General features: G+C 37.5%; 1 protein-coding gene across 5 annotated transcripts; it reads right to left on the reverse strand.

The window, feature by feature from the left end:
* Positions 1-175: 175 nt before the first annotated feature.
* Positions 176-27033, reverse strand: DRAM1 (DNA damage regulated autophagy modulator 1). 5 transcript variants are annotated; one of them, XM_026083960.1, is made up of 7 exons: positions 26774-27033; positions 21481-21548; positions 20597-20739; positions 16653-16707; positions 13687-13745; positions 11382-11474; positions 176-456 (listed from the first exon to the last, which is right to left on the reverse strand). In XM_026083960.1, the coding sequence occupies exons 1-7, from the start codon at positions 26902-26904 to the stop codon at positions 385-387; spliced, it is 621 nt and encodes a 206-aa protein (XP_025939745.1). In that variant the 5' UTR covers positions 26905-27033; the 3' UTR covers positions 176-384. The 5 variants fall into 5 exon arrangements, with proteins under 5 accessions (XP_025939745.1, XP_025939741.1, XP_025939743.1 ...); XM_026083956.1 differs by having other exon boundaries at positions 16530-16707; XM_026083958.1 differs by lacking the exon at positions 176-456 and adding an exon at positions 7755-8896 and having other exon boundaries at positions 16530-16707.
* Positions 27034-27301: the final 268 nt, after the last annotated feature.

Consider the following 27301-nt stretch of genomic DNA (forward strand, 5'->3'; position numbering starts at 1 on the left):
CTGTAAAGAGAGCTATTTCATCTGGAGGAATTTTGAATATTAAATTTCCCCTAAAGATCAAGAGCTATGGTCAAAATCAGTTCTAAGCAGTAAAGACTACAAAGTTTTACACATAAACTTTGAGCAAATTCAGATTTGTAAAAAATTCTATTTATAACTTTTTATGCAAGGAAAAGACAAGTTATTGTACTATAAAAAAACTGTCCTGGGGAAAAGGATAGCAATTGTATAAAGGAATATTTATGGTCCCCCCAAAATAATAATATCTGATTTTCCCAGGTCACCTATGTGATTTAAATCTAGTACAGGCTACTAGAAAAAACAAAGCCAGAATGGAAATGCTGGGATATAACAAGGCCTAGCTGCACAAGCCCTTGCTTCAGATCATTTGATTGAAGTGTAGTCAAGGTTTTTGAAATATCCATGCACTGGATGTTTTGGAGAAACGTGGTTCATCTGAACAAAAAAAAAAAAGTCATTAGAATTGTAGTATTGCTCCAGAATTGCATCGCCCAGTCACCAGTAGACAGACAGAAAATTAGTAGTCTCAGATTCTAAGTAAAATGAACAAATATTAGATGGAGCCTTTACACACAAAGGCAAAAGCTAAGGAATGTTGTGTATCTACCTACCAGTATTATTTCCTTTTTTCCTGGTTGGAATTTCCTCAGGCTCCCACAAGGCCTTAGAAATTAACTTGTCTCGACTGAATTTTGCTCTATCTCCCCTTTCCCCAAACATACAAAAAAACAAAAAACAAAAAACAAAAAAACACAAATAAAAACCCCTCATGCAGACAGATGACCTTCCCATACTGACCTGCCTCTGTAGGTGACACTGCACACTTGAGAGATGCCTCCTCTGACCCCTGCACCAGTAGATGTTAATGTGTGGTGTCACCAGCCCCCTCCTTCCCATCGCCACTATTGTAATTACTTAGCCTTACCAGGAGCAGCAGAGTTCAGGGATGAATTTGGCCTCATACCTGCAGCTCATTTTTGTTTAGAAGGTGTATGTTCTTTGGCAAGTTTTTTAGCAGCTGCTTTCTGTGTGGTTTAAGCACATAGGTGTGTCTGGTGTTGGATGCCGAGGGAGCAATGGGCAGCTCTGCTTGTGCTGGTGGTGTTACAGTCACATGCAGAGCACAGCTCCTCAATGTTATTACTGGATACAGATTAAAAAAAAAAAAGTCAAGATATTGAAGTTCACAGGCAATGAAGCTAAGAGGCTACTGAACAAGAATAACTTCTTTTTGCGCGCTTCTCTAGGTCTAAGGACTCTAGAGCTACTACTTCTTCCACTGAAACATGTGTCAAAACTTCTGTTGATTTCAGTAGCAGAAGACTGATCTCTTCAGGATTAAATTTTAGGCTGTTAGTGCCTTTTCCCTCTTCCTTTGAAAAGAGAAATCACCTGTGCTTTATGGGAGGTGAGGAAAAGGGGAATTTCTGGCTTTTGACTTTCTGTTTTCACTTGCTTCAGGGACTACAATTAGGAATGTTGCTAGACTTCCTCTTTTCTGAGAGTAAAACCAAATAAATGATGGAGTCAGAAAAATAGCTTGAATAATTCAAGCTGAAAGAAAAGAAAATCTTTGAAAAATCTTCTATGTTGTTTCAACTATTTGATGCACTGTAAGAGGAAGTAAAGATACCCCTTTGCAGGGAGACCTGTCAGCTGCTACTAACCTTTATAAAAGTAGGACTGCAGAGAGACCCTAAAAATCTCATGATGAAAGTATAAAAGTTCATCAAAGAGACCTTCTTTTAAAGGTAACTTCCACTTACAATGAATTTCATGAGTGTGTGTTGGGAGGGAACTCATGTTCCACTATGTTAAAGATGTCTAATAGTAATGAACTATTCCTACTTTGTTAAAGCACTCTCTATTTATCTTAAAAATCCATGCAACACTGTTGAGCAAGGTTAGCTTCTCTATATTGTAGACTGGAGACTGAGAAACAGCATGATTAAGGTCAACATCTTTAGAGGAATATCTATGCTCAATGTGGCTTGTTTAGGACCAAAAATGCTGAACTTCTATAATGCTAGGTAAAATAAAAAAGAAATTTTAGATGTTAACACGTCTCAGTATTGTCCTATGATGTCTCAGCTTAAGCAATGGAAATTTATGGATGCTCAGAAATTCTGACCTATACAACTTGTTCAAATTCAATTACCTCTTTGATTAAAAAGAAACTAGGAGTCAGGTACCTTAGCAGCATGTGCAATCCAAAAGGCTAGACTCTTTCATGAGCTATATATCAGCAGTAGTTTGCTCTACACACCTTCTAGGTTACTTTGCTGTCTTTTGTGTTCACATTTATATGTAAGATGTTGCTTTTTTAAAAACTTAATTTCTTATTGAAACAACGAAGAGAAATGTAGGTAGATGTTCAGAGGCCTGGATTATAACTACGCTTCACAGCAGACATGCAAAAAATGCTATCCAATTGTTTTCTTGGGCACTGAATAACTGAAAACAGACTTACATGTAAACAAAAGTGGATATTTAAGGGATGCAGCAGCTATCTTTAAATTGTTTTTTACAACTTGATACGTCACTGTTTCTGGGTACAGAATGGCTATAACTTCGAAATGTTTTGAAATCTTGCCCTTTTTAAAATTATTGTCCAGCAAAAATAAAGTCTATATTGTCTTCTGATGCTCCATTAGAATTGACAGAATAGTCTATCCAAGCTTTTGAATAACATGTACCTTCTTTGTAAAGACATAGGAAAAATTTCCCCAAGAAGGTGGCTTGATAAAGAAAGCTGAACTGCAACTTGTACCTCCTCTTCCTATAGTGAGTTGCTCCTTTGATTGAGATAGATTAATTGTAATAGTGAAGTTGCTGTGAAACTAAATGTTGCAGTTGCAAAATATATGTACTTACATTAAGGCAGAAGGGGATGGCAAGGAAACTTAGAACAGACCTGACTGTTCCCCAACAAGACAATAAAAACACATTTAACTAAGTCTCTAGATGACTATTAAAAACAGTTGAAGCTACCTAAAAAAACTATTGTACATGCTAGAAGCAATAACTTCTCCCAGAATATGGAAAATATACACTGATAATGTGGTCTACTAGCGCCATCTATTGTGTATAAGGAAAAATAAACATAAAATACAAAATGCAGAAATTGCCTATTTTCCCCTTAGAATCAGAGAAATACCCTTTCCAGGATACAGTACCACTTGGAAAATGCAACCCAATCTCATAAAAATATCTCAATCACTTTTATTTTTACAATATATAGCAATTACTATCACTTATGCCTATTACAATGACATGCAGGACTCTAACCACTGTTAGGCTTCATCATGCCAATACAGGATGTGTATATATGTATGGACAACATACACAAATGCAGAGTAAAAGACAGACCCAGCTGTGAAAGTCAGAGTCTGAGCAAAGCCAAAGCTATCAGATATATTATAAATGAAAAACTTTTACAGCTTGCTTAGGTTATGGCCAAGGAGCAGTCGTGCCATGCTGAGTGTTTCTTTCCTTCATCATGAGATATCTCAAGGCAAGAAGTTGGTAGACCCTTATTAAGCCAGCTGGGAATTAGTCAGTGAGTTCCCAGCTTCCTTTTCCTATGAAAAAAGAATGGTCAAGATCCTCCATTCTGCTAAAGTTCTTAGCTAGCTTACTTTCCTATTTGACCTTCTGTGATGTGACATAAGTTCGAACAGTCCTCCTCCTCCTCAAATACTTGCCCTTCATACAGCTTCAGAATTACATTGCTACTACATAGCACTGCAGGGTAATATGAAGCATTCCAGAGAGTGCAGGCTTAATCTTTCTGATTATTTTGCATAAAGAATAAAGTTGTTTTCTTTTCATCAACCTCTTTATCTACCTCTGCTGCTGTAATTTCACTGTCTGAGCTCCGTGCAAGTTGTCACATGGTTTACCATCTACTTTTCTTCATTTTCTGGAAAGCTTAGGTAATCAATGCTATATAATCAACACTTTCACCTACCAACCTAATTTTTCCTCTTCATTGTTTCCAAGCTAATTCTAATGTTACTTCTTCTCACTCCGTATGTCTTCTCACATGCAAAATCCCTCTTCCTGCCTGCCAGGGAACATTGGAGCTCTGTCGCACAAGCTTCCTCTAGGCCAGTTTCTAGTGCAGGGGTTCAATCTTTTGAGTCGATAGCTTGCTCTTTTCTGCTAAGATTTTGGATGCTGGATCATTTCTTACAGTTCTCTGTTCAGAGAGCCAGTCCCCAAAGTCCACCTTGGATGCCAGTTGTTTTTCTTTGGTCCTGTGATTCCTGAATTCTTTGGCTGCCTTCTTGCTGGTGAGTCAGAGAGGTCTCTTCACCTTGCACGCCAGAGACACTCCTCTTTGTGAGGTATTTATTTCTTTAATTTTCAAATTTCCTTGAAGAAGCCATCCCCCACAACTTCAACTGTGGTATTTGATGGTTTAAAGTTAATTTGTGAGATATATTAAGGCAGATAACTTTGCTTCTCTCTGTGTGAAAGTGGACCTCTTAGCAAAAAGGGCACATGAGCCAACCTTTCCCCTTCCCCTTCTCCACGGTGTCCTCCACTGCTGTGCTCTGGGGACACATGAGTGCACAGAAGTGGTTGCCCACCTGCATGGTGGGGTAAACTTGCCTTCTAACAAACAAGCCTCTTCTTTCGACTTCTCCTGCTTGGTACAACAGTTTGGAAAAGCAGGCAATGCTGAACAGCAGCAGCTGGCACAGCATTTGCCAAGACACAGGTTGGCATGTGAGGCCTAGGTCTAGCAGCAAAAGAGCATGACACATGAGCTGAATGAGTGAATGGTGGGCAAAGACACTCTTTTATTTCTCTAATTTATCTCTGAATGTGATCACTTATCCCTTAAGAAACATTCCCTATTTTATTCATTTTCATTTCATTATTCCATTTTTATTCATTTTATTCATATGTAAAAGACACATGGAATCAACCAGTCACATTTTGGCTGACAACATGGGACAATGCTGCTCTTGATTAGACCTTTCTTTTAATCTAGAATTTGACCAGAAGAAATTAAGTTTTTTTGTAAAGAAAAGGATCACAAAACTTTTTTAAAAAAAGTTCTTCTCTTATATTCTCCTAAACTCAACTAAATTGTACATTTGAAAGTAATTTCATACTTGAGACTTCGCCTGATACAACACAGTATTACCTCCAGGTTGTTCTTCCTTTGTGACTCAGGATAGGAAATGGCTTAGAAGGAATAATTCTGGAGATGTTATTAACACAAGCTTGCCAAACAGGAGTTCTCGCCTGTTTTGTTGCAGAGGTTCAATACACAGCGTAAAGTTCACAGTCTGAACTGCTATGAGAAACCAGTTCCTTCTGATAGGAGCTAATGGAAGCCTGAGCAAAGTTCTCTGAAAACTTTCAGTCAGAAGATTACAAATAGAAGAAGGCTGGAAAGAGAACTGGACTCACTTTTGATTCAGAACAATGATCAGGGAAGAGTTCTGGGAGAGAATTGAGGTTAAAAACTGAAGGGCCTGGACAGACTTACTGGAAGTACTTGTTATCCTAGACAGATCTGTGAGTAACTAATTCTCAGCTTTCTTCCCTTGAGACAGTTTTAAATTTCCCTCAAATAAAGGGACATTATCTCTTCTTCCAAGGAAGTGAACACTGCCCTTTCTCAAAATCCAAGCACCATACTGCCTTTCACCATCTGTTATAGGAGACTGGCTCTTGCAGCAAAATCTCATGGAGAGAAAATATTTGCAATGGGCACAGCAAACCACTAGGATCAGTTCGCCAACTCCAGACACTCTGAAGTCTTCAAGCAGACCCTTCTAAACCTGAAGGCGCGTGAAAATATGACTTCAATATTGCAACTAAGATCTGTTAAGTATTTATGGAACAGTTTAAAATACCAAGATCTTGAATTTCTCTACAAACTTTATATTGAAATGTTCAAAGCTATTATTAACATGTAATTCCAGAATCTTTCTAGTCTGCCTTAAATGGCTGCAACCAGTATTACCTCCCAATACTAAACCTCTTGCTATCAAGATTGTTTTGCTGCTACCAAGCATATGCTGCTGTCAGAGATAAGGCAGTATGCAAACAGAGCAGACCATAAATAATGAATTTAGACTAGCTTATGAGAAAAATAAGGCATGATATGTGGTAATCACTGGCTCAGCACACGTGAGAGTGAAGAGCAGACAGAGTGAAATTGTCCTAAGGTGAAGCATTGTTTAGATATTTTGAATTGATTGCGTTTCATCCCTACGCGATTTGTGACTGTGCTGCATAGCCTAAAAACTATGAGGCTTTTGCACTTTTGGAAGGGGTGGAGAAATGATTCAGCACAAATCAGTAAGAACAACACTAACTGTCATGGGATTTACTGTAGTTTATGCAAAAGAAGTTTTTCAGTCTCTCACGGTGGACTGACAAATAGAAAACATCACACAAACAGAGCAGTTATAGTAAAAATATTTCTAGTGTAGCTCCCAAGAAAAAATAGACATTTCTTATGGCTAAGAAATTCAAAAATGGGGAAAAAAATGGGCTGTTGCAAAGCAACAGAAGTGTACTATGACATTATCTGTACTAACCTTTAGAGATCACCTGAGTGTAACAAATTTATTAGTATCATTTTACAAGAGACATCCACAGCTAAAATGATACAACTTGGTAGAATTTTTTTTTTTAATTGCTTGCCATATGTCATCTTTCAACTGAAAAAAAAAAATTAGGATCTTGGTTGAAAAGATCTTGATGCCTGGAGCCAGAGAAATATCAAAGTGTTTTCAGTATTTGTTCACTACACAAATTAAAGAGTAATAATCCTTTGTCTGAATCCATATGTTGAGGCATGCTGATGTTTTCGGCCTAATGAATTAAACAAAGTAAATTGTTGATGATGCATTCTTTTGGTCATAAATGTAACTCATATAACACGCATCATGATAAAGCACAAAAAGGTTGAATGATTTCATTCAGCTACATTAGTGCTTGAATACTTGAATTACTTTGATTTCAGCAAAGAAATTATCTTCATTCAGCCACTGTCTCTGAAAAAGTTCTTTTTTTTTCTTTCAGAAATTGTAAACACTGTAAAGCTTGGCAGACTGAATATGGATTATTTTGAGGAAGACAGGGTACTAAGAGACTAAGTATGAGCCTGTTTCAGGTGCCTCTTATGGGGAATTGTTTAATGCTCTTTCTTCAGTGTTCGTTCTCTCAGTACCTTACAACTAGTGATATTTATTGTGGTGATTCCTATTTAAATCAGAGCAAAACAAAGAATTCTTTTCTTGTGTAAATGGACTTGGATTCACTGTAAAAACACCCTAAATATTAGATAAGACTGAACTTCAAATTAACAGATTTCATTTATCCTTGTAAAAAGTTCTGTAAATTGAGCTGAAATCTGATAAAATTTGAAATAACAAGTTCAAGCTTCTTATACATGAGTTTGAGAAAGCTAGAAATAAAGAGTTGAGAGAAAAATATACAATATGCTAAGAAAAATGGTCTTTTCTTAACATGACCCTTAAAATAATGTTGTCATTTTTTATATGGTTGTTATACATTTTCTTGTGAGGTATAAAAGTATTTCTGACCTGGCACTCTAAGGAATGTGTGCCCTTTCTAGGACACCTAATCAGCATGACACAATTCTTGCATCAATCTATACTAGATTTGATTTGCAACATGATCATAATTATAAACCCCTGCAAGATAACCTGAATGCTATAGAAAATAAAGCTGCCAGTGGAAAACATTCTCACTATTTTTATTTGGATGACCATATAAAGAAAACACAGACTCTCTAATTTGTGAAACAGCTGAATTTGGTACAGTTTAAAATACACATTAAAGGAAATATCAACAGATGACTCGTCTTAGACAGCACTTTCCAAAGGAAACATTTGTTTTATCTCATGGAAAATCAGCAACTGAAAATGATCAATTTTTGCATAAAACTGTGATACAGCATGGCAATTGTAATTTTCACAGAACTTGATTGATAGCTGAGTGGTTAGTGCATTAAATGGAGGTAGTGAATCAGCCCATGAAAGACTATTTTGCCTCCACATACTTGTAACATTTGACTTTTCAGTTAGTACCATAAAGTTCCTTTCCAGTCCTTTCATCACAGAAGTTTATAGCAGCAAATATGCCATATCTTAACTGTAGAAGCTCTCCAGGATTTTCCAGTTTTATATATGTATAAAAATATATATATATCTGAGGACTCCAGTGCCTCTTCTTGTTTTCCATTCACTCCCAAAGACTCTGCGAAGGCTCTCTTCATTCTATCATTGTAGGTTAAAACACACACTGGAAAATGTTTGCTCCGAATTAACCAAATGGCAGTAAGATTTCCCTTTACTAGGTCTTGCATAAATATAATTTCATTGTTCCTTTCTATTCTCCCTTCAATTTTAAGCTTCCTATGGCCAGCAATGGATAGAGGGGAAAGAGAGGGTAGACTTTTACAACATTCATTGCAGTGACGATTAGAAAACATTCTTGCAAGCAGTATAGTTTAAACTTCTCCTAGGACTTATGTTGTATACAGTGTCCATTGTCAGAAACATGTAGCATAGCATCGCAATCCACTAACTGTTAAGTTCCAGTCTTGAAACAAAGATGCCTGCTTCTGCTCACATCTTCTTTCACACAGTCTTTGCAACTTAACAGAGTAGGAATTCAATGAATTTAGTGTTTTCCATTTTCTTTAGACTTTGCGAACTATCTGAAAAATGTACTTTCTGAAGTTTAAAACTAATGCCACTAATCAGAACATAACAAATGAAAAAATATGGATATGTCCAAAAGAGCAGAGCTGAGGAGGTCCACATCTTCAAAAGCCTTTGAAGTGCTTCTACAGATTTCTTCTATTATAGTAGTTTTACTATATCAAACAACAAGAAAGTTACAAAATATTATAAAAAGAGAGCCCCAGCCAGGGGGAAGGAAATGCAGGAATATTGCTAGAATTTAAAATGTTTTGTTGGATGCTATTGTAGAATGTTGCAGAATTAATGGTACGGGTTCTTCATCTTTGAAAATCCCTCTTCCTCTGCAACATTTTATGTAAGTAAAAACAATCCTAAAATGTTCATCTATACAAAATATAATTTTCTCCAGAATCAGCAGTCTTCATGCATTTCTGTTGATATACTTAAAGAAGCTCTCTAAAAGAAAAACACAGCAAGATCAGCCTAAGAAATTAATTTCAAAGTTCTGTGATATAAAGCATGGGGAGATATAACAAAAAAGCATGTTTAAGTGAAATACATACTGTGAGAAATGAAAAAGGGAAGGGTTATTTTTTCTCAGAACTTGGTGTTTAAAAGGTTTTATGAATTAATGTTTTGGCTTTCTGTATGGAGTGGTTAGGACAGTAAGAGGATGGAATCTAAAAATCCCACTGTCCCACTGCAGTGCTCTGGTAAGATATAATCTGTCATTGTCAAATATTGACATTAGATTTCACGCTGTTTCATAGCCTGTAAATTAAGGTAAGAGGCCTACATTTTCTATTTATTTTAACTATATTGCTTTCTAATATTTATCATGTGCACAGTGTTTATATTTGGTTAAACTTTTAATGTTGAACACTGGGATCTGTGATTCGAAGCAGCCCTATCTGTTAATTCAGCTATTCTGAAGACTATAGCACTGTCTGCAAATTGTATCACCAACATTGGAAAGTCTTCCTGTTGATAAAACAGACACCATCCTATGTATAGAGATCAGAGCGTGATGGACTGGCAATAAATATCCGAAGAGACAAATGGTAAATGTTATGGTGAAAATTTTGTTTTCTGAGGTGTCATTATAATTTTGAAGTATAATTTCTGTATTGTAATAATCATTTCTACTTCAGTAGTTTTGTCAGTTTTGGAAGGCAATTACACTTCTTTAAGGTAATTCATTGTGTAAATTTGAACAAAGACTTTTTTTGGAATGTGACTTGTTCTGCAGAATCTAACCATTTTAATAAGAGTCCTACAGCTGTGGTCTACCCCATACCATCAACCAAATGTAAACTGGTGTAGAGATGCATAATATCAGTTAGTAAAGTGTATGTTAACTCTGAATCTTTAGCTGAACACTGATTTCTATATATGTTAACTACTTCCCTGCTGAGCAAGTGCATAAGCAAAGAAGCAAATAAATTAATAACAAAGTCTTGCATGATCTGATCTCAAGCTTTGGTTTTATGACAAAGGACTTAAGGGATTCTCACTAGTCTTCCTCCTTCCCCATCTCCACAATTCCTGGATATGGTTTCCAGCAATTTATCACAGCACCCACTGGCCCACATATGTGATCCTCATCGGTTGTGCAGTTATGCAAGTATTTGGATTTATAGTTTTTAACTTTCTGGGATTTGTGAGAGGCAATGTCATAAATGGTATTCATGAAAGACCTATGGGATATGACATTCACAGTGCTTACTACTGACTCATTTAATCTGTGTAATTATGATATAAAACAGCAGTTCTCAGTCTTTTCTACCTTAAGGTCCCCTCTCCACTTTTGCAAAGATCCAACAATGTTATGGGGAACTTGAATATCCAAAAGTCAGAAAAACACGGAGGCCATAATCCTCTTAACTCCTCCTGCAATATCCAGGAGGTTCTGTCCTCAAATCTCCACATGGCATTTGTCAGGAGCAATGTTTTTTTTTTTTTTCCCCCCAAAGTTCTTTTGCCAAAGTTACATTTGACACGTTAATATTTTTATCATTTTGTATCCCTGTATGGAACCAAAAACCCTTGAAACTCTGCACGTAGAACATACCGTGTAAACAGCAAGGGTTGGAGAGGGAAAGCTTAAGAAAATAAGCTCAAGTCATGCCTTTTACAAATCATATAAAGGCATGTTCTTTTTAAATAATCTAATATTTTCTCTTCCTTAAAATCGGTTTAGATGCATCACCAGAAACTGAACTATCTGTAACATATATCCAGCTATCCACACCAGAAGGTTTTCATGTCAATGCTATTTATACAGTATTTGGTATTCTTCACATTATGAAGAAACATACATCAAAATGTGTAACTTTTTAAAAGAAAAGAAACAGCTCTGGCTGAAATGCACTGAATTATTACAGAAAATGCCACAGGTAGAAAGAAATGCAATTTTAGTGGCACTGCTTACTGCAGACATCTATTAAACTTTTTTGTTACATTTATTTTTATATTTTAAAACTGAGAGGAAAAATGTTCATTAGGTAGACAGAAATCAGCTCTGTAAGTGACAAAATTTCTTTGTGTATAGCTTTGATATTTCTAGCTCAGTTAAGAATGGTAACTTTCTATTGCATTTGCTATTACAACAAAATTCATAGCACTTCTTAGCCACTGCCAAAATATGTAGATACCAACCTGGAAATCTCTAATGAAGGTGAAAAAGAAGAGGATAAAACCAAAGGCCACTATCCATTCACAAATCGCACTCACAAAATGATAAACATAATCCTGATGGAATGAGATAAAAGAAACATTCAAATAAAACAGCTAAGCTAAATAATTGTGGAATGCTTAAAAAAAAAAAAAAAAGGAAATTCTCATTAGTGTACACAGCAGAAATACTTTGAAATACGGGGACCACTAACTTTTGGCATTATCCTTTTCTTACTACTTTGATTAAGAAAAAGGGATTCAGAATGATGTGAATCTTAGAAATGTATGTGTAAATAAAAATCCATTAGTTACAAACACCATTCTAGTCCTATTTTTCAGTCTATGGCATGAAATCAGTTTTTATATTTGGTTACTAATTATTGTGGATGACAACTTCTAAGTCTGTGAACCCTGAAGATGAATGTTTGAAAGGTTTTTTTCAGGACATCAATTACATAGAGTCCTAGGATGCCAAAAGGGAGTAAGGTGTTGGGAGTTCACAGTAAATCCATCAGGAGTTGAGGGCTCTGGGGCTCTGAAAAGTTGATCCTTAAAAGACAGTGAATGAGTAGAGAAAGAAATCCATTAACTTCCAAGTGTAAATGATTTGGAGATGTGTTCTGTGCTTATGAAACATATAGCGTAATAGACTTCCAGTCCTTTGATTAGGGGTTTCAATTCTACCATAATTAAACAAAGCAATAAGATTCAAATACACACAAGTGTATTCAAATACACACAGCTTATACCACCAATAAGATAAATGAAAAAAAAGCAATAACAAAAGTAGCAATCTTATAGGCAATATATACTCAGTAAAATTAAGTATATTTTTCCCTTGAAGAATTCATTGTGTTTGTTTTACAAAATATATGACAAATGGTATTGTTGCAGAATGTCATGTTGTTATATTTCAAATGGAAATGAAATCTGATTTTTCAGGCCACTTCACTTGCAGTTAGATCAAGTGTTTATAAAGACATTTTTAAATGAGCAAATAGAGGAAAGTTTCCTTTTGTAAGTTCAACAAACATTCTAAGGACTTATGACTCATCAAAATCATCCCAATATCCTGTTGTATAAAAGTTATTACAGATTTAGTCTTTAGAGAATAATGAGTATATTTATCAAGGTTGCATATGCTACCATTAAGCAATATGTATTGTACACTAACTTGAAAGATAGTACAAGAAAACTACAATTAGTACAGGATCAAAAAATAGCTTGAATATAATTTTTACCTCGAAAATGTTTAGTTCTTATGTGAAGGATATCAAAGCGGAATACAGTGGCCCACATTCAAAGCTTTTACTCAGAGCCGCTGAATTGAATACTACTATCCCTTACAGTAAACACTCAGGATGTTTTAAAATGGATGGTCACCCTTGTTTGACGTTTCCTCACAAGACTTTTGTTTTTAAGTAGACCATCATAAAAAGACCCATTAATATGACACAAACAGAATGTACAGTGTTTCTTTTCAGCCAAAATATGCCATCTGTTTCACTGAAAACATTTTGCATCCCTTGCATCACCAGCAAAGAAACAAACTCAAGGGGTAGATATTACTGAAATTATCTAACTTGTGAAGATTTATCTCACAGCTGCCTTGCCAGTGTTTTCCTTAAGTACATTTGCCATGTTTGCTTTTATTAAACTCTTCTGGCAAGACGCATTCAATACATTATTTAACTTGATTTTTGGAGAAAGTCCACCCTCATGTGGTACAGTTTGTCCAAAAATAAAAATTATCTTTCACAGGTATCATTCTAAGACCACTGAAATTGATTCAAATGCCTGATACTGACTTTAGTATGCCTTATATCAGACCCGCAATGTTTACCACAATAGTAAAGATTATTTTAACAGGAATGGTGAAAAAGCGAGAAAGCCAATGTTGTAAAACAACAACAACAAAAAAAACAGAATCAAGTTGAAAGTCCACTTTTGTTTCATGTGTATTAAGTTCATTTTCAAGAAATGTGACTGCAAAAGGAAGTAGAATAACTCACTTCCAAAAAGGTTTTGGGGGGTTTGTTTGTTTTTTTACAATTTGTTGTATGGGTAAGTTTCTTACTATTTGCCAATCAGTGATTTTAATAAGCCACAGACAGTTTTCTAATGAAGAAATAACAGAAAATGAATATTGTAAAACTGGTGAGATTTATGATAATGTACTATTTAAATTCTCTGAGATGTTTGCACGCTATACACTTTTAGGTAAACATAAGAGCACACCCAAGATAATATGATACAGGATTAAGTTCATAACTTAATGAGATTTTACCTTTTCACTTGGAATCCAATGAATTTTTGTCATGGAAATTTGCGAAGCAAAAACAATCACTGGAAAAAAAAGTGTAAAGGAAACCATAGAAGTTTAATGATTAACAGTGAAAATACATCTGTTTATAAAACTCCCCATCTACCCCTTCTGAAATACAGGAGATCCTGAACAACCAGAATGTCAAATCAAAATATTAAGAAAAAAAGTAAATGAAACATTCTTTAAAGGTAACTAATAGCAGCAATCAAAACCTATCTCTGAATAAATAAAGGGTTCTGGTGGTTCTTCCAAAGCACAGAAAGCAAAGGGAGATATTCTCAGCAGGGAGAAATAAAAGCTTAGATCACATTCGTGACTGAACCATGGAAGCAGTTCCTGCATTGCAAGAAGAAACATGTTGGTTTCCATAGGTCCACAGTAGGTGCCTTGACTTTTAAAAAAATTTTTGCTAAGGACTGGGGCCCTCTTTAAAAGCCCTTTCATAGCTGCTGAAACCAAAAGCTTGCAGCTGGATGGCTGACATGATGATCTGCTGTGATCATTTTTTGTCATTGGCAGATCACCTAGAGCCCAATAAAAGCAATCAGGTGACTGATTCTAGCAAGCTGTTGGAAAAGCCCATCAGTGTGTTGAGTGAGCCTCTAGGGGAGTTATTTAATGAAGCCTTCTAGTTGAGCACCAACCAACAAGATCCAAACCAGTAGCTTAGGCTTAAAGGAAATGTTGTGTATCCCAAAGTAAAGAGGAAGAAAGGGAAATTAGATTCTCAGGACAACAGTTCTACTTTTGGTTAGGAGTAAACAGGGTACCGGGTACCAAACAGTCAAGCATTGAAAGCAAGGCAGCATCATGATGAGAGGAAAACCCAACAAATTTTCAGTCTGAAATTTAAAAATTAGTTTCACTTTGGTTCATTTGTCAACTGCTGTACTGAATTTCAGTTCAGCTCCATAGGTAGTGATCTGGTTTTCTACAGCTTATTCATATTCTTTATAGAAAAATCTTCTACATATGCTTCACTATTCTACAACTAATTAAAAAAATAAAATAATTGTCAGAGATAAACTATTTTTGGTAGATTTGGTTTCTGTGGGTCAGATCAAGTAGTTAATGACAATTAATTTATATAGAAACATTATCTTCTCAATCAATCTCAACACATCAACAATGCAGTGGGCTCATAACCAAATCACAGTTTTATCACTCTGTAAATTTCAATGTTTTATTTGTATAAAAAATAAGCTTTATGACTTAAACCTTTTCTTATTAAAAAATAAGTTGTTTCTTTTGCAATAATTTCATATAAAATTCCTGTTCCTGCAACTTGTTCCTGCAGTTCCCATCAGAAGAAAACAATGCAATGTCACAAATCATGTGATATGTCACCAACTATTTTGTTTTCAATGTCTGTACAGAATTTGCCAACTCTGCCTTTTTAGGTTCTGCATTTCAGTCCAAATTTGTTTCCAAATATCATAACATATATAGCTCAGTGTTCCCAGTGAAAGATCTGCTAACAGGTTTACAAATGAGTCTTTCTAATCTTTTCTCACAGGTAAGGCTACTAGAAATAACTATACTTTAACCAGTTTCAAGAAATGCATTGACAAGAGACAGCAGGTAAATGAATGCACTTGATAATTTCATAATAGCAGTGCAGGTTAGCCATGCAATATACTTTGGACATTCACCACTAGGAAACAGAGAAGCTGTGAAAGTAAAAACTATAGATCTTGATAGCTTGCACTGAAGTATAGGTCAAGTCATATAGTAAACTAAGAATTTCACTTTTATGAACAAGAGGAACTGAGGACATAAGAATGCTGAATCATATTCTGCTTTCTGAATTAATTAATCACTTTAGTAATTGCATGCTGTTTCATCTGATGCAACAGGGTCTTCAGAGATACTTATCAATGAGAAGATGAGTGCATATGTGTATCAAAGGGTGACATTTGCCCCTTTGCATTTAGTATATGTATATATGGTGCATAAAAGAGAATCTTAAAAATATGGTGTTACTCTGCTCTTCTTACAACAATGTGAATTTGGTTATTAGATTTAGTCAGGAAGACAAAGATACACAGCAGGAGTTTCCCAACTGAAGGGTAACATGCTGCTCTGACACCCTTCCAGGCTGTTGGCAGCCTCCATATATTCAAAAGGGAGAAAAACATTTTTTGCCCGTGGCACATTCTTGCTCAGTACTGCTACGTGTGGAATATCAAAGGCTGGGGGCCACTGGCACAGACAAAAAGCTGCCGTCGTTTGGTTTAGAGACCAAATAATCCATCATCCTATATTTACACCCATTTTCCTGTCCATTCTGCCAAAAATACTCTGCAAAATATAATGGATGCCATTATGCAAGCAATCAGCAGCAGATTATAGCATAGATTATAGTGGTTGACGTTAGGCATGTGTTAGTCTAAAATTAGACTGGATTGTATTTTACATGTACGTGCATTAGGTTCATTCTAGAAGCTGTGCCTGCTATTGTGGGCTTTTCTCCATAAAGTGAAGGAGGTTAAGAAACTGGGCTAGCTGATTTCCTGAGGTCCCTTCCAACCTGAAGTATTGTATGTTCCTATGAAGAACGCTGAGGCATTAGACTTAAATATACCACCGAAAGCCGAGATACAGTTTTTTGAAAGGCCCTGAAGTTCACCTTCATGTCACCAGGAGTGCCTCAGCATGCTATATGCATTATTACAGCAGAAGTATAAACCCTAAGAAAGAACAGACTGTAATCTCATTTTCATCCTTTATCAGCAATGGTTTAACTTAAAAGGAAAACCACGACCATGTAAAGGGAAAGCAGTGATATACACCATAAAGGATACTGGGAATGACAGCAACACATGATATTACAGATATGGCCATCCTTATGTGACACACAAGATAAGTATTCCATTGCGGACAGGACTTGTAAGAGATAATAGACTGAAGTGTAATGTATACAACACCAGAGCCAAATGCCACCAAAGCTCCTATGTCATGGACACTGGGAACAGACAGCTCCTGGAAAGAGAACCAGCACAGTGGTTAGCTGTTACTTGTATCTTGTACAGTGGTAGGAGTCATTGAGCCCAGGTAAGACTGTAGCCACATTATGCTGGGCATGAACACACAGCAGGACACAGTCCCTTCTCCCAAGAGTCCACACAGCTAAGATGAAAGATAAAGCAGAAAGAGTAGCTTTCTAACCATGTCCAAAGTCAGCAGATCAAAGTCAGAACATGGAAAAGCACAGATCAGTTTTAATGCTGTATAACAATTGGACTATTACCAACTCCTATTTGCACAAACAGGAACTGGACTGTGTTTTCCTTAAGAGGTTTCATTACCTCCTTTTTCGCTCTCCTCTGCCAAAAATTTTCATCCTTTTATGTTGAAAGCTGAATCTGTATTTGTGTGGCCATACTTGAACTAATAGTGAGGTTTCATGGGAGCTGATCTAAACTGAGACTGTTATAGCTCTATCCTCCCCTTCAGTGGCCAGCCACAAGGCTCCAGGAAATGAGTTGGCAGAAAATTAATTATATGTTTTAAAGAAAAGCATTTCCCCAAATAAGCTCTTGATATGAAGGACTTCCACTGTCAACCGTCCTTGAACTATTCAGCCTTTTTACGCTTTCTCACATCATCAGCCACTTTTATTCAATTTCTCCATCAGGTGGGAGAGAGGATAAAACTCCTGTATCACTACATGTGGCCTCTATTTTTGTAATACCCTACTTATGGAAGGTTCTTTCTTTAAACACAAAAAAGTAGAACTTCCAGTAATAAAACACATACAGATTCCACAGAAATTCTTTGACTCTAAATGTTTCAAAAAATCAGAAATACTAACATATGACACCTTGGAATCCAACGCCAGACATATATAAGCTGGCTTTAAAGCTGTTTTCTACCACAAGACCATACCAAAACATGTGCTATGATCTGCCCTACCAAAGTTCTATTTTAGTGTTTCATGAAAACACATCAATATCCTCTTATTATATATTTTAATATCCTTCCTGGCTGGAGGACACAGTTTTCTTTTTCTTCTAATGGTGATTTTCTTCATATGTTTTTATTTTCTTTCCCTGTGCTCTTCTTCCTTCTCACTCTCCTCTCTATCTCCTGTGATGTATTAAGTTCTGTCAGATTTTAAAGCATGTTAAATACCTCACAAAGGTATTTAAGTGGCTTCTCATGTATACTTGCATTTTCTTCTCCTGTCCTACCTTTTGCCTTCCATATAGGAACAACAGGATTTCGTACGGAAAGCACTAGGCAAGCTTAACTTCGGCTTTGCATTCAGCCCCGTAGAAAATATATAGAACTTTTCTAACATAACTCTCACTCTTGTTCCTACCAAGCTCTCAGAGCTTCCCTGCAAACCACATCACACACAACTCCTACAGAACTGTGGCAACCGTTGCTAGATCTGGTGCTGTAGACCTCCTAAGCCTTCTAGTCAAAGATAGGGAGTTCTCTTTTAATCATGTGTAATATTTAGAAGGCAAAACACACCCACTGAGACCTGGGTTTTTACTTTGCCTTATTCATTAAGGGCTGAGAGTTTTTTTCTTCCATGACCAATCATCTTTTTAATGCTATTCTTCCATTGTCTTTAATTTCTGTATTTCAAGCATTGTGTTATTTAAAGCGGAAAACAAACAACTTCTTCATGACCGTTGCTTATTTTCTCTTTTGCTTTTAGAGGACACACTGCTAGTGTTTTCTCCCACTCTTTTTCTCATTTTTGGTAAGTTTTCAGAGAGCGGTGCCATTAAAACTCCGTGTTGCCTATCATATCCTACCTTAAAGCAAAAGGAGGGAAAAAATTTTCCCCCCAATTATGCTACTTAAAAGACTCACCACAGATGGCATTAGATTTGTATAAATAAAAGCAAACCTTAAATATTCACAGTGAAATTTCACACTGAAGTCTTTTTAATAAACTAGATATTTTGCTTTGGGGAGAGAGAAAATAAATTGACACCCCATAGGGTCAATCAGCTCTACTACAGTACTCAGATATGGAGTTAGCTCACCAGCTGGGGAAAAATGAGTATTAAGAAACAAACAGTGCACATGGATATTAATTTCCTGCATGACCCACTGGTTACAGGACTAGGCTGAATGCTAAAGAAACATAACTTCTAATTCCAGCTCTGCTTTGGTTTCCTGACCTTGAGCAATCACCTGACCTTGAACAAACCTCACAGCCTCTCCATGTCTCAGTTCTTCTACTAGTAAATGGGGATAAGAGTGTACTGTTCACTAGTTCCTCACTATACCGTACAGTTGAAAGACCCAAGACTTGTAATCTGCCATTTCCATCTTTCTGGCCAATTAGGCATGCTTAAAAATCTGCTAGATTAGATCCTTAGCTAGATTAGATCCTTAATGTGTTCTGAAACTCTCCTACAAGCTGCACCTAACATGCAAAGTAAGGTCAAAGCAGAGGAAAGAAAAATTAAAGAGAGGAAGGAGTCTATGAACAGGCAATGACAAACAATAGATAAGAATCAATATTATTACTGTCAGTGGGCCCCTCTTGAAACTTTAGGACCAAAGTTTCTACTTCCTCAACTCTCCCAAGCTATTTTGCATATTTGATTTGTCTTATTGAAGCTGGGTTTGTTGTCTGTTTCAGTCAAGTGACACTGTTCCCCAACAAGTGATTTTTTTTGTGCCACATATAAATCTAATCAGTAAGAGTACAGATATTTTAAAAGTAGAATACATGCTTCAACACTGCAGCACATGCTTCAACACTGCAGCACCTATAGTGTTTGCTGTCCACCCACTGCCTGGAGGCAAAATTAAAAAGAGCAAGATACCAGTCTAAGGTGGAGAGGTTTTTTTGTCTGAAAATATCATGTCAACTACATGCAAAACTATATTGGCAGCTGAAGCCCTGAGAATCTTTATTTTCAATTTCTCCTTAGCATTCTTTGGTTGTCTACTACTAGCCTTCTCAGATCCTTCATTACAGGTGACTGCACATGGTCAGCTCACTATATGAGCACAACAGTATTTACCAAAAAGTTCCCCAAGGTAGACCATCCTTTAAAAGAAATAAATCAGCTGTTTCCATAGATTTAAAGGAAACATCTTATACTATCTGCCAGTTAAACTTGACTTGATTCTGAGTTGAATTTTTCAGTGGAATTGTCCTAACCCCTTTCTTGTGTCAGACAGAATCTACCTTATTACATGCTTGCTCACTAGAAAAGGTGAAAGGAATATCGTTTGTGTCAGCATTTTCCCTCTCCACTGAATTTTATTTCAGACACTGATGGCTGGACTCTCTTTATGATTTATAATGAGATGTCTTACCCCTTCTGGCAAAGTAAGTGGCAATTCTAAATGGCTCTATCAAAAGAATTAATGGTTACCGCAGCCCCTCCAAGCTCAGAACAATGGGCTAATATTGTATTCAAAGTGCTAACCTGTCAGCTAAATCTAGTTTATTCTGTAGCAAATGCTGCTAATGTGTGCACTACTATCCATGTGAAGATAAAGGTGCTTTTGCAAGTATGAATTATTCTGCCCTAGCTGACTGTAAGCAAACTAAACTGTTAGTAGCAGAAGCTTTCTATACTAAAACTTTCATAATAAAAATTATTATAGTAAAAGAATCTATAGTAAGGTATTTTCTGGTATAGACATGTTACAAGACAAGCACACACAAAACCCCTTACTGTACAAGCAAAAAATCTAGTTTACAAGGAGAAACAAAACATGTCTTTTTAAAGCAACTAAAAGAAGTCAGGAGCAAGACAGTCCTTAAGTCCTTACTCCTTTTGCCAAGTATCCACACTGGGATAATGTTAACCATTCTAATCTATTTGATTGTTTAACTGCTAAAACAACTTAAATTTTATTTATGATCAGAAATTTATGATCATACCTGAAAAGTTGCAACAATGCCCATTCCAACACAACCCATCAATCCAATACTTAATGAAAGTATGTTGAATGAAGAACTAATAAAGTGTGATGACTCATTTTGCTTTTCTATTATTAAATATCTGATGTACATTGTAGCTACACCTAAAAAACAAAAAAACAGATTTTGTTCAATGATCATGTATCTCTTACACTGGATTCTATAAAGAACAATACTATAACAGTTCGACAACACAAAACTGCTTCAGTCTATATACAGCTGGGAAAATAAATTAGGTAACTTTGTCAAGGCACTAAGATGTTATACACAACACACCAAGTCACTGTGCCTGAATGAGACCCTTAGAGAAGGTAAAATATTGGATTTTAATTTTCCATGAAGGTTATTTAGGGAGTACGTGTACACAGAGTTACACAGCTCTTTATCCTCCATTCCCTAAAAGTGAAGAGGAAATGCCATACTTCCTGATTCAGATTCTGTAGATATTTAGTGGAGGAGTAAGCATCTCACAGAGGAAGCCAAGTGTTGTTCCATCACTGTTTTTCTCCTTTCCATGGTACCCTATAACCTAATGCCTCCCTACATCAGAGATACAATTGGTGCACACTAATTATGCCATCTTTCTTCCACTTATTATTTTCAGCTGCATTGACTACATTGCACTGATGAGATGCTCCTCAGACACGGAAGAAATGCTTTGAACACCTCCTCACTTACTGGCCACGAGGAACTGGCCCTCTGGATATTGCTTCCATCTGGATGATATTATCAGAAGTCTGTGGAGTACGTTTTTTGTAGAATTTTGTGTGAACTGAAATATAAGCAGACAGCTTTTGCTAGATTTCATTTCTCTATTGTATTCAGACCAAGTACATTATACATACCTAAAAGTGATGAAATATTAATCATAAAACCAAAGATACCACTCTCTGGAGGTTTAGTTCCTGTGTCACTAAAGCAAGAAGAGAAAGAAGAAATTAAAAGTTAATTATCTGTGAAACACAAATAAGATGTACACATGAAACCCCAAGAGTAATGTCACCTGTGTGAACTGCTGTAAACATATAAATTGGAATGTCACGTACTTTATACTTAAGGTTATTTGTATTACTGAATCTTTGTTTTTAGAAAGAAAACATAGTTTTAGAGCATAGTATTTGAGCTGTATTCTTCCTTTTGTGTATGCAATGTGTAGAGATGCGATGGATTGGGATACTTTGCTCATGAATGACATAATGGTTACATAAATGACATATTAAAATGTTAAGAGAATTGGGTTTAATTTCCTGATTTGAGAGGATTTTACCCCAGGAGAGCAACTGCATTCCAATACCTGGGAAAGTTTCTAGGCATTGTTTAATTTACTAGTGTAGATATAGCTTAAGAGTACTCTAGGCCTGAGGTGTTGTAAGTCTTTTCTGCTAAAGCTGTTCCCCTTTGCAGGAAATAATTGGAAGTTCACTGGACCAGTCAGATGAAGCATGAGTGCGAGAATATCTACAGAATGTATATGTATGCATACATATATATATATTTATATGAAAAATATGTTATATAGAAAATGGAACATCCTCAACAAAGAACACTCAGAGAATTTTTTCCCCTCTTTCCCTGCATATGTGCAAACACCCACACAAATACACATACCAGAGAAAGCTCTTGCCTAGTGGGAAGGGCATACTTCTGGGAGTATGTGGGTTCAAGTCCCCTCAAGCAGGATTTTTTCATACTAGGTGAGTGCTCCGCTGAAATAGGAATAAGTGTGATACCATCGCCTCTTTGCCCTATTGTGTCTCGTCTAAAGTGCAGCCAGTCTGAGAATATCTATCAGATCATGTTCTGACAGCCAAGCCACTTGAAAACATGTAGTTTGTAAATCCTTACAGAGCTCAGATGTGAGCTGGGTTCTCAGTTAGTCACCAGCGCCAAGAGGCATGGTCGTGTGTGTGTGTGTGTGTAAACAGATGCATCCAAGGAACTTTACTGTCAGAAATCTAAATCTGTAAGGATTTTAGCTAATGCCAAAGTTAGGTGGAAACTGAGCAAAGGCTCTGAGAATGAAATGTTTTCTTAGGTGTCTAATTAGACACCAGCTAAAGACTTTTTATGTGTTTTGAGAAGATAAATCCTACTGATTCCAATAGGGAGGCTGGATTAGTTTTCAGTGCTATGCATCTGAACCTATCACTGACTGCAGCTGAAATGACAGGTGCTCAGAATGAATGCCTGAGCTGTAGCATCCAAAAAAGAAAGCACTCTAAATAGGTAACCATTTTTAAAGAAACTTTTTAAAAAATTTGTTTATTCATGCTAGAAAACTAGAACATATCAAAGGATTTAGTTTCTTAGAAACAACACTCTCTCTCAGTCTCCATGTATGTTACGGAAGTGTTTGTGTAATCAGTTGCTAAACTGATTTGTCAAGAATGGCAGTCAGCTAAGAGTAAGAAGAATCCTTTTCTATGAAAAGCTGATGCAACAAATAGAGGTAAATCTTATATTTCCTTTTGACTTGATTGTTTCCAAACCCTCAGACAGTAAAAGCTTGGGATACCCAAGCTTTTAGACAAGTTTTCACAACTTCTCAAGCATTAGCAATCCCTATTCATTTATATCTTCTTGTTATGCTTTCTGAAGACTTGCTACAACATGCACTCTGCATTGTTCTTGTTTCTCTTTGATAGTGGAACTGAGGGAAACAATATGGTGACTCTCACTTTTCTGTTTGACATTTCTAAAAATCATTTTAGTCCTTGCTTCATTTACCCATTTTTTAACCTTGAATTTCACATCTTTTCCTCATCTTTCTGGAGTGTTTTTACAAATATGACAAAGGACTTCACTTAAAAACTGAGCCACTTGTGACAATCTTGAAGGACTTTTGCAAATCAGAAACCGCTCTGTGCTAAGTACTGGACTGTGATCACTTCAAAGCTTTTGGAGGGCTTTAGGTGAGCAGAGAATGGAATTGGCACATGCAAAGAAAGCAGCCATTTGAAGTTCTTGGAACACTTCACATCATAAGAGCAATCCAAATAACCTGAAATTGCCCTTAACTCCATTCAGTTTTAATCGAACTTTTCTCAAGCTAAAGCTTTATAGGGGAATTTTGTATTACTGTTTTTGACACTCAATAATCTTAGATGCATTTTTTCAAGTAATTTCATACCAAGAATATTTTATCATACCTAAAATGTATTTACAAAGTATGACACTGGACTATTAAGGACACAATCACCATACTTTCTACTAAAAAATCCCTAACGCTAAATGAAGACTTAGATATACATTTTGTTTACTTCTGGGATTTTCTGGTCTGTAGTTTCAGAGAAAAAAAAAAGTATTCAGTGATAGCTATTGTTTTTAATGAAAAAGAAAAAAATAAAATGGCACATATGAAACAAAAACTTGCGTTCATTTAATTTACAATAGTGCAAGAGTGAGCACAGCCATTATGGAAAAGATGAACAACCTGGTATCAAAATGACAGTATTTGTGTCGTCGTCTCAAAAAGTAGAATTTTTCTAAGTCAAACAGTCTTCTGAAGAGTTGAAAGAAAGAAGAGAAAGTAGAAGAGAAAGGGAGTAAATATTTTAGGGCCAAAAGACTCATCATCTTCAAATTTTCTATATGCCCATCATAAAGTTAAACTATTTCTCTCTGAAGTCCCAAATTTTTTAAAATAGGAATTAGCAGATTATATTCTGCCTACAGGGATCTGGTTGATCTAGAGGTACCAACTGACAGCAATTATCTTTTGGGAAATTCCCTTAAGTCTTTCACTGAGAATTCAAACCGCCAAGTACTCACTCCAGCACATCCAAATTAGTTTGGATTTTCAGTACCATGAGCAAAAAAAGCTCATCTGGGCACAATCAAATGCTCTTCTAGGCCTCGGGTGCAAGAATAACTAAAATTATATTAATTTTCATCTACCTAGAAATGTGTTTATATGGTTTATTTGATAAGACATTAGTACAGTTTCCATGACAAAGGTAGATGTGGCCTTTCTCTCACTATGACAGCTGTTACATGGTAAACAAATAAAATTAACAAGTTGTCTCAAGACAAACACAGGGTACTTGAGGAATATAAATAAGAATTTCAGAAATGTTGAACTAAAATTTGTCAGTATTTTTCTCCTTTGTCTAACTGGAGTTTCCCCATACAAACTTCATTTTATTTTTAAAGTTCATTTTAAGATATTGCACAACTGAAATTTTGCAACATTCTTCCTCTTTCTCAACTATCAAAGTTTTCACTAGATCATGTTCTTAATTCCAGGATTCAGCTTCTTAGGCTAAGGCAATGACTTATAAAATAAGAATATGAACTACGTTATGACTATTGGCCTAACTATTTAGCAGGAGTCATCATATTATCCCAAGAGTATTGCATGCACCTTCTACCAAGATCAGCTGCCTTTAGAAGTATTAAAAATTGTTCACCAATTGTCAAGATTATAGCCTTCACCCAAATTTTGTGTTAAAAGGATTTAAAATACACAAGACATTTGTCTTATTTAACACTTTTTACTAGTAAAACAAGAGGGCCTGAAATATTTTTTAATCACTGACAGTCTCATCTGTGTTGTTTTTATAAGGGTATGTGGATTTTCATTGTGATTTCTTAGTTCAAAGATAAGAATGATTTTTTTTTTCAGTTAGATTGTACCTGCACACAGCTTCATATTTATATAACTATGACAGCTAGGATACCTTCATCAGTTACAGAGCTGCAACTTGTAGGTTTGGGCTAGCTCTTTGAAAAGAATCACACTTACAGTCAACATATCTATGTTATGCATATCCGTGCTATGCTATGTAAAGAACAGTTATACAGAAAAAAAGTGTCCAGTTTGCTCATATATTTTATTCAAGGATTGGACTTACACTGTGACAATAAGAAACATCCTTTGTCAAATTCAGCTGTTTCTTACTAGGGGACCTCCAAATCCTTCTGAGCACAAACTGTGTTCTGAGTATAGACACAGTTACATCAGATGGTTTATTCTCCTTGCTGTACAAGGGATAAATTGCACTGGTTATAAGCACTTCTGTGTCAGTAATACTGTGTATGTATCTGCACGGAAGAGCATAACTACAACCACAATAGGTAAGGCAGTATGATATTTGTGAATGGACAAGAACAAAGCTTTCTGAGAGCCAAGTCCAGATCTGGCCAGATAATCTACCTTAGGAAGTTCTGCTAACATAAGCATGAAGCCCAGCTTTCTTTGGCTCGCTTTGAATGAAAGTCAACTTTCTTGTGGGCTGCAGTGCCATTTGCAACATCTCACTTATGACCACATACTTAAACTTTCAAGCAAATTTACGTGTATGCATAACTCAGGTTAGCCGCCTTATGAAATTATGCATGTCCGTAAAGACATTGAAGGAACTGGGTCTAAATCTATCTTGAAACATGTATTTGAAAAGCTTTTTCAGATCCTCTGAAACATCTGAACCATCCTCCCATTCACGGCTCACTTTTAACCTATTAAGAGCTAAGGCCTAATAACTTCATTATTTAGATGTAAATGTTAACAAAATCAGTGGAGTGATTTCTAAAGAAATGTGCTTGAACAACTGAGGTGGTAGAAACCAGAAGGTAATCATACCTTGGGGAGTCTTTTACAATTACTTCTATGCTGAGCTTTTAAAAATCTGTGTTTGTGGCTTCAAGCCATGACACCATCGGGTGCACTTTGGCCCACTTCTGGAGTTATGACACCACTTACTAAAAGGGCAAGCAACCTAAGCTTTGCCAGGATTCCGCCTGCAGCATACTTTTGACTCCAGCAGAAAACTCCTTACGATCCTTTTCACCACACCCGTCGGCCTGTGGCTCTCAGATAGCGGTGAGCATTAGAGGGGTGAGCGGTGCCCCCCAGCGGGCACCCGCGCTGTCGCCCCGGCCTTCCCTCGGCCGCTGCCGGTAACAGCAGAGCCACACACGCGGCTCCGCGGCCGGTGCGTTTCCGTCCCGGGGCACCGCAGCCGTGCTGGGAGCTCAGCCCCTGTCCCCAGGGTGGACGGGCCGCGGCGGGGGGTCCCTCGGCACCTCCCGGCTGCGGCCGCCGCCTGGCACCTGGCACCTGCAGGCAGCTCGCAGTCCCCGCAGCCCCCGGGCCGCCCGCTGCCCCTCGCCCCGCCGGACCCGCCGCCGCCGCCTCACCTGATGTAGGGGACGAGGGGGTCGACGTGACCGCCCAGCACGGCGACCACGTAGGGGATGATGAAGGCGGCCGAGGACCAGGTGACGAGCAAAGCGGGCACGAAAGCCACGCCGGGCATGAAGCACCGCATCCCCCGCGGCAGCCTTGCCCCGTCCGGGCGGGCTCTGTGGCGGCGCCCTGAAGTTACAAAGCGCCGGGGAGACACTGCGGACACGCCGGGCGGCACCGGCGACACCTCCTGCCCCGCCGGCCGGCTCCGACCCACCCGTCTGCCTGCCCCCGCCCGGCAGCGGCGCGGCGCTGCCGCCGCCGCCGGCACTGGGGAGCCCCTGCGCCCTCCCCGCCGCCCGCCTGCCCGCCCTTCACTTTCGTTTTTCCTCAGCGCTCCCGCCCTGAGGCAGCGGCCGCGCTGCCCCGTGCCGCGGGGGCGTCGCGAGTCGCGCCCGCCTTGCCCAACGGCCGCCAACGGCCGCTAACGGCCTCCGCCGCCGCCGCCCGGGGCGCCGCGGCGCGCTGCGCTGCTGCGG

Source organism: Apteryx rowi, unplaced genomic scaffold, assembly GCF_003343035.1.
Source record: "Apteryx rowi isolate R43461 unplaced genomic scaffold, aptRow1 scaffold_62, whole genome shotgun sequence".
Classification (NCBI taxonomy): Eukaryota; Metazoa; Chordata; class Aves; order Apterygiformes; family Apterygidae; genus Apteryx; species Apteryx rowi.

Excerpts from the sequence above, each read along its gene's own strand:
- DRAM1 (XM_026083956.1), bottom strand. The coding sequence starts at position 26,904 with ATGCGGTGCTTCATGCCCGGCGTGGCTTTCGTGCCCGCTTTGCTCGTC. Across the intron at positions 20,740-21,480 it reads TAATATTTCATCACTTTTAG|GTGTAGCTACAATGTACATC; the intron begins GTATGTATAATG and ends TTTGTTTTTTAG. Across the intron at positions 16,708-20,596 it reads GCATTGTTGCAACTTTTCAG|GAGCTGTCTGTTCCCAGTGT; the intron begins GTATGATCATAA and ends TTCTCTTTCCAG.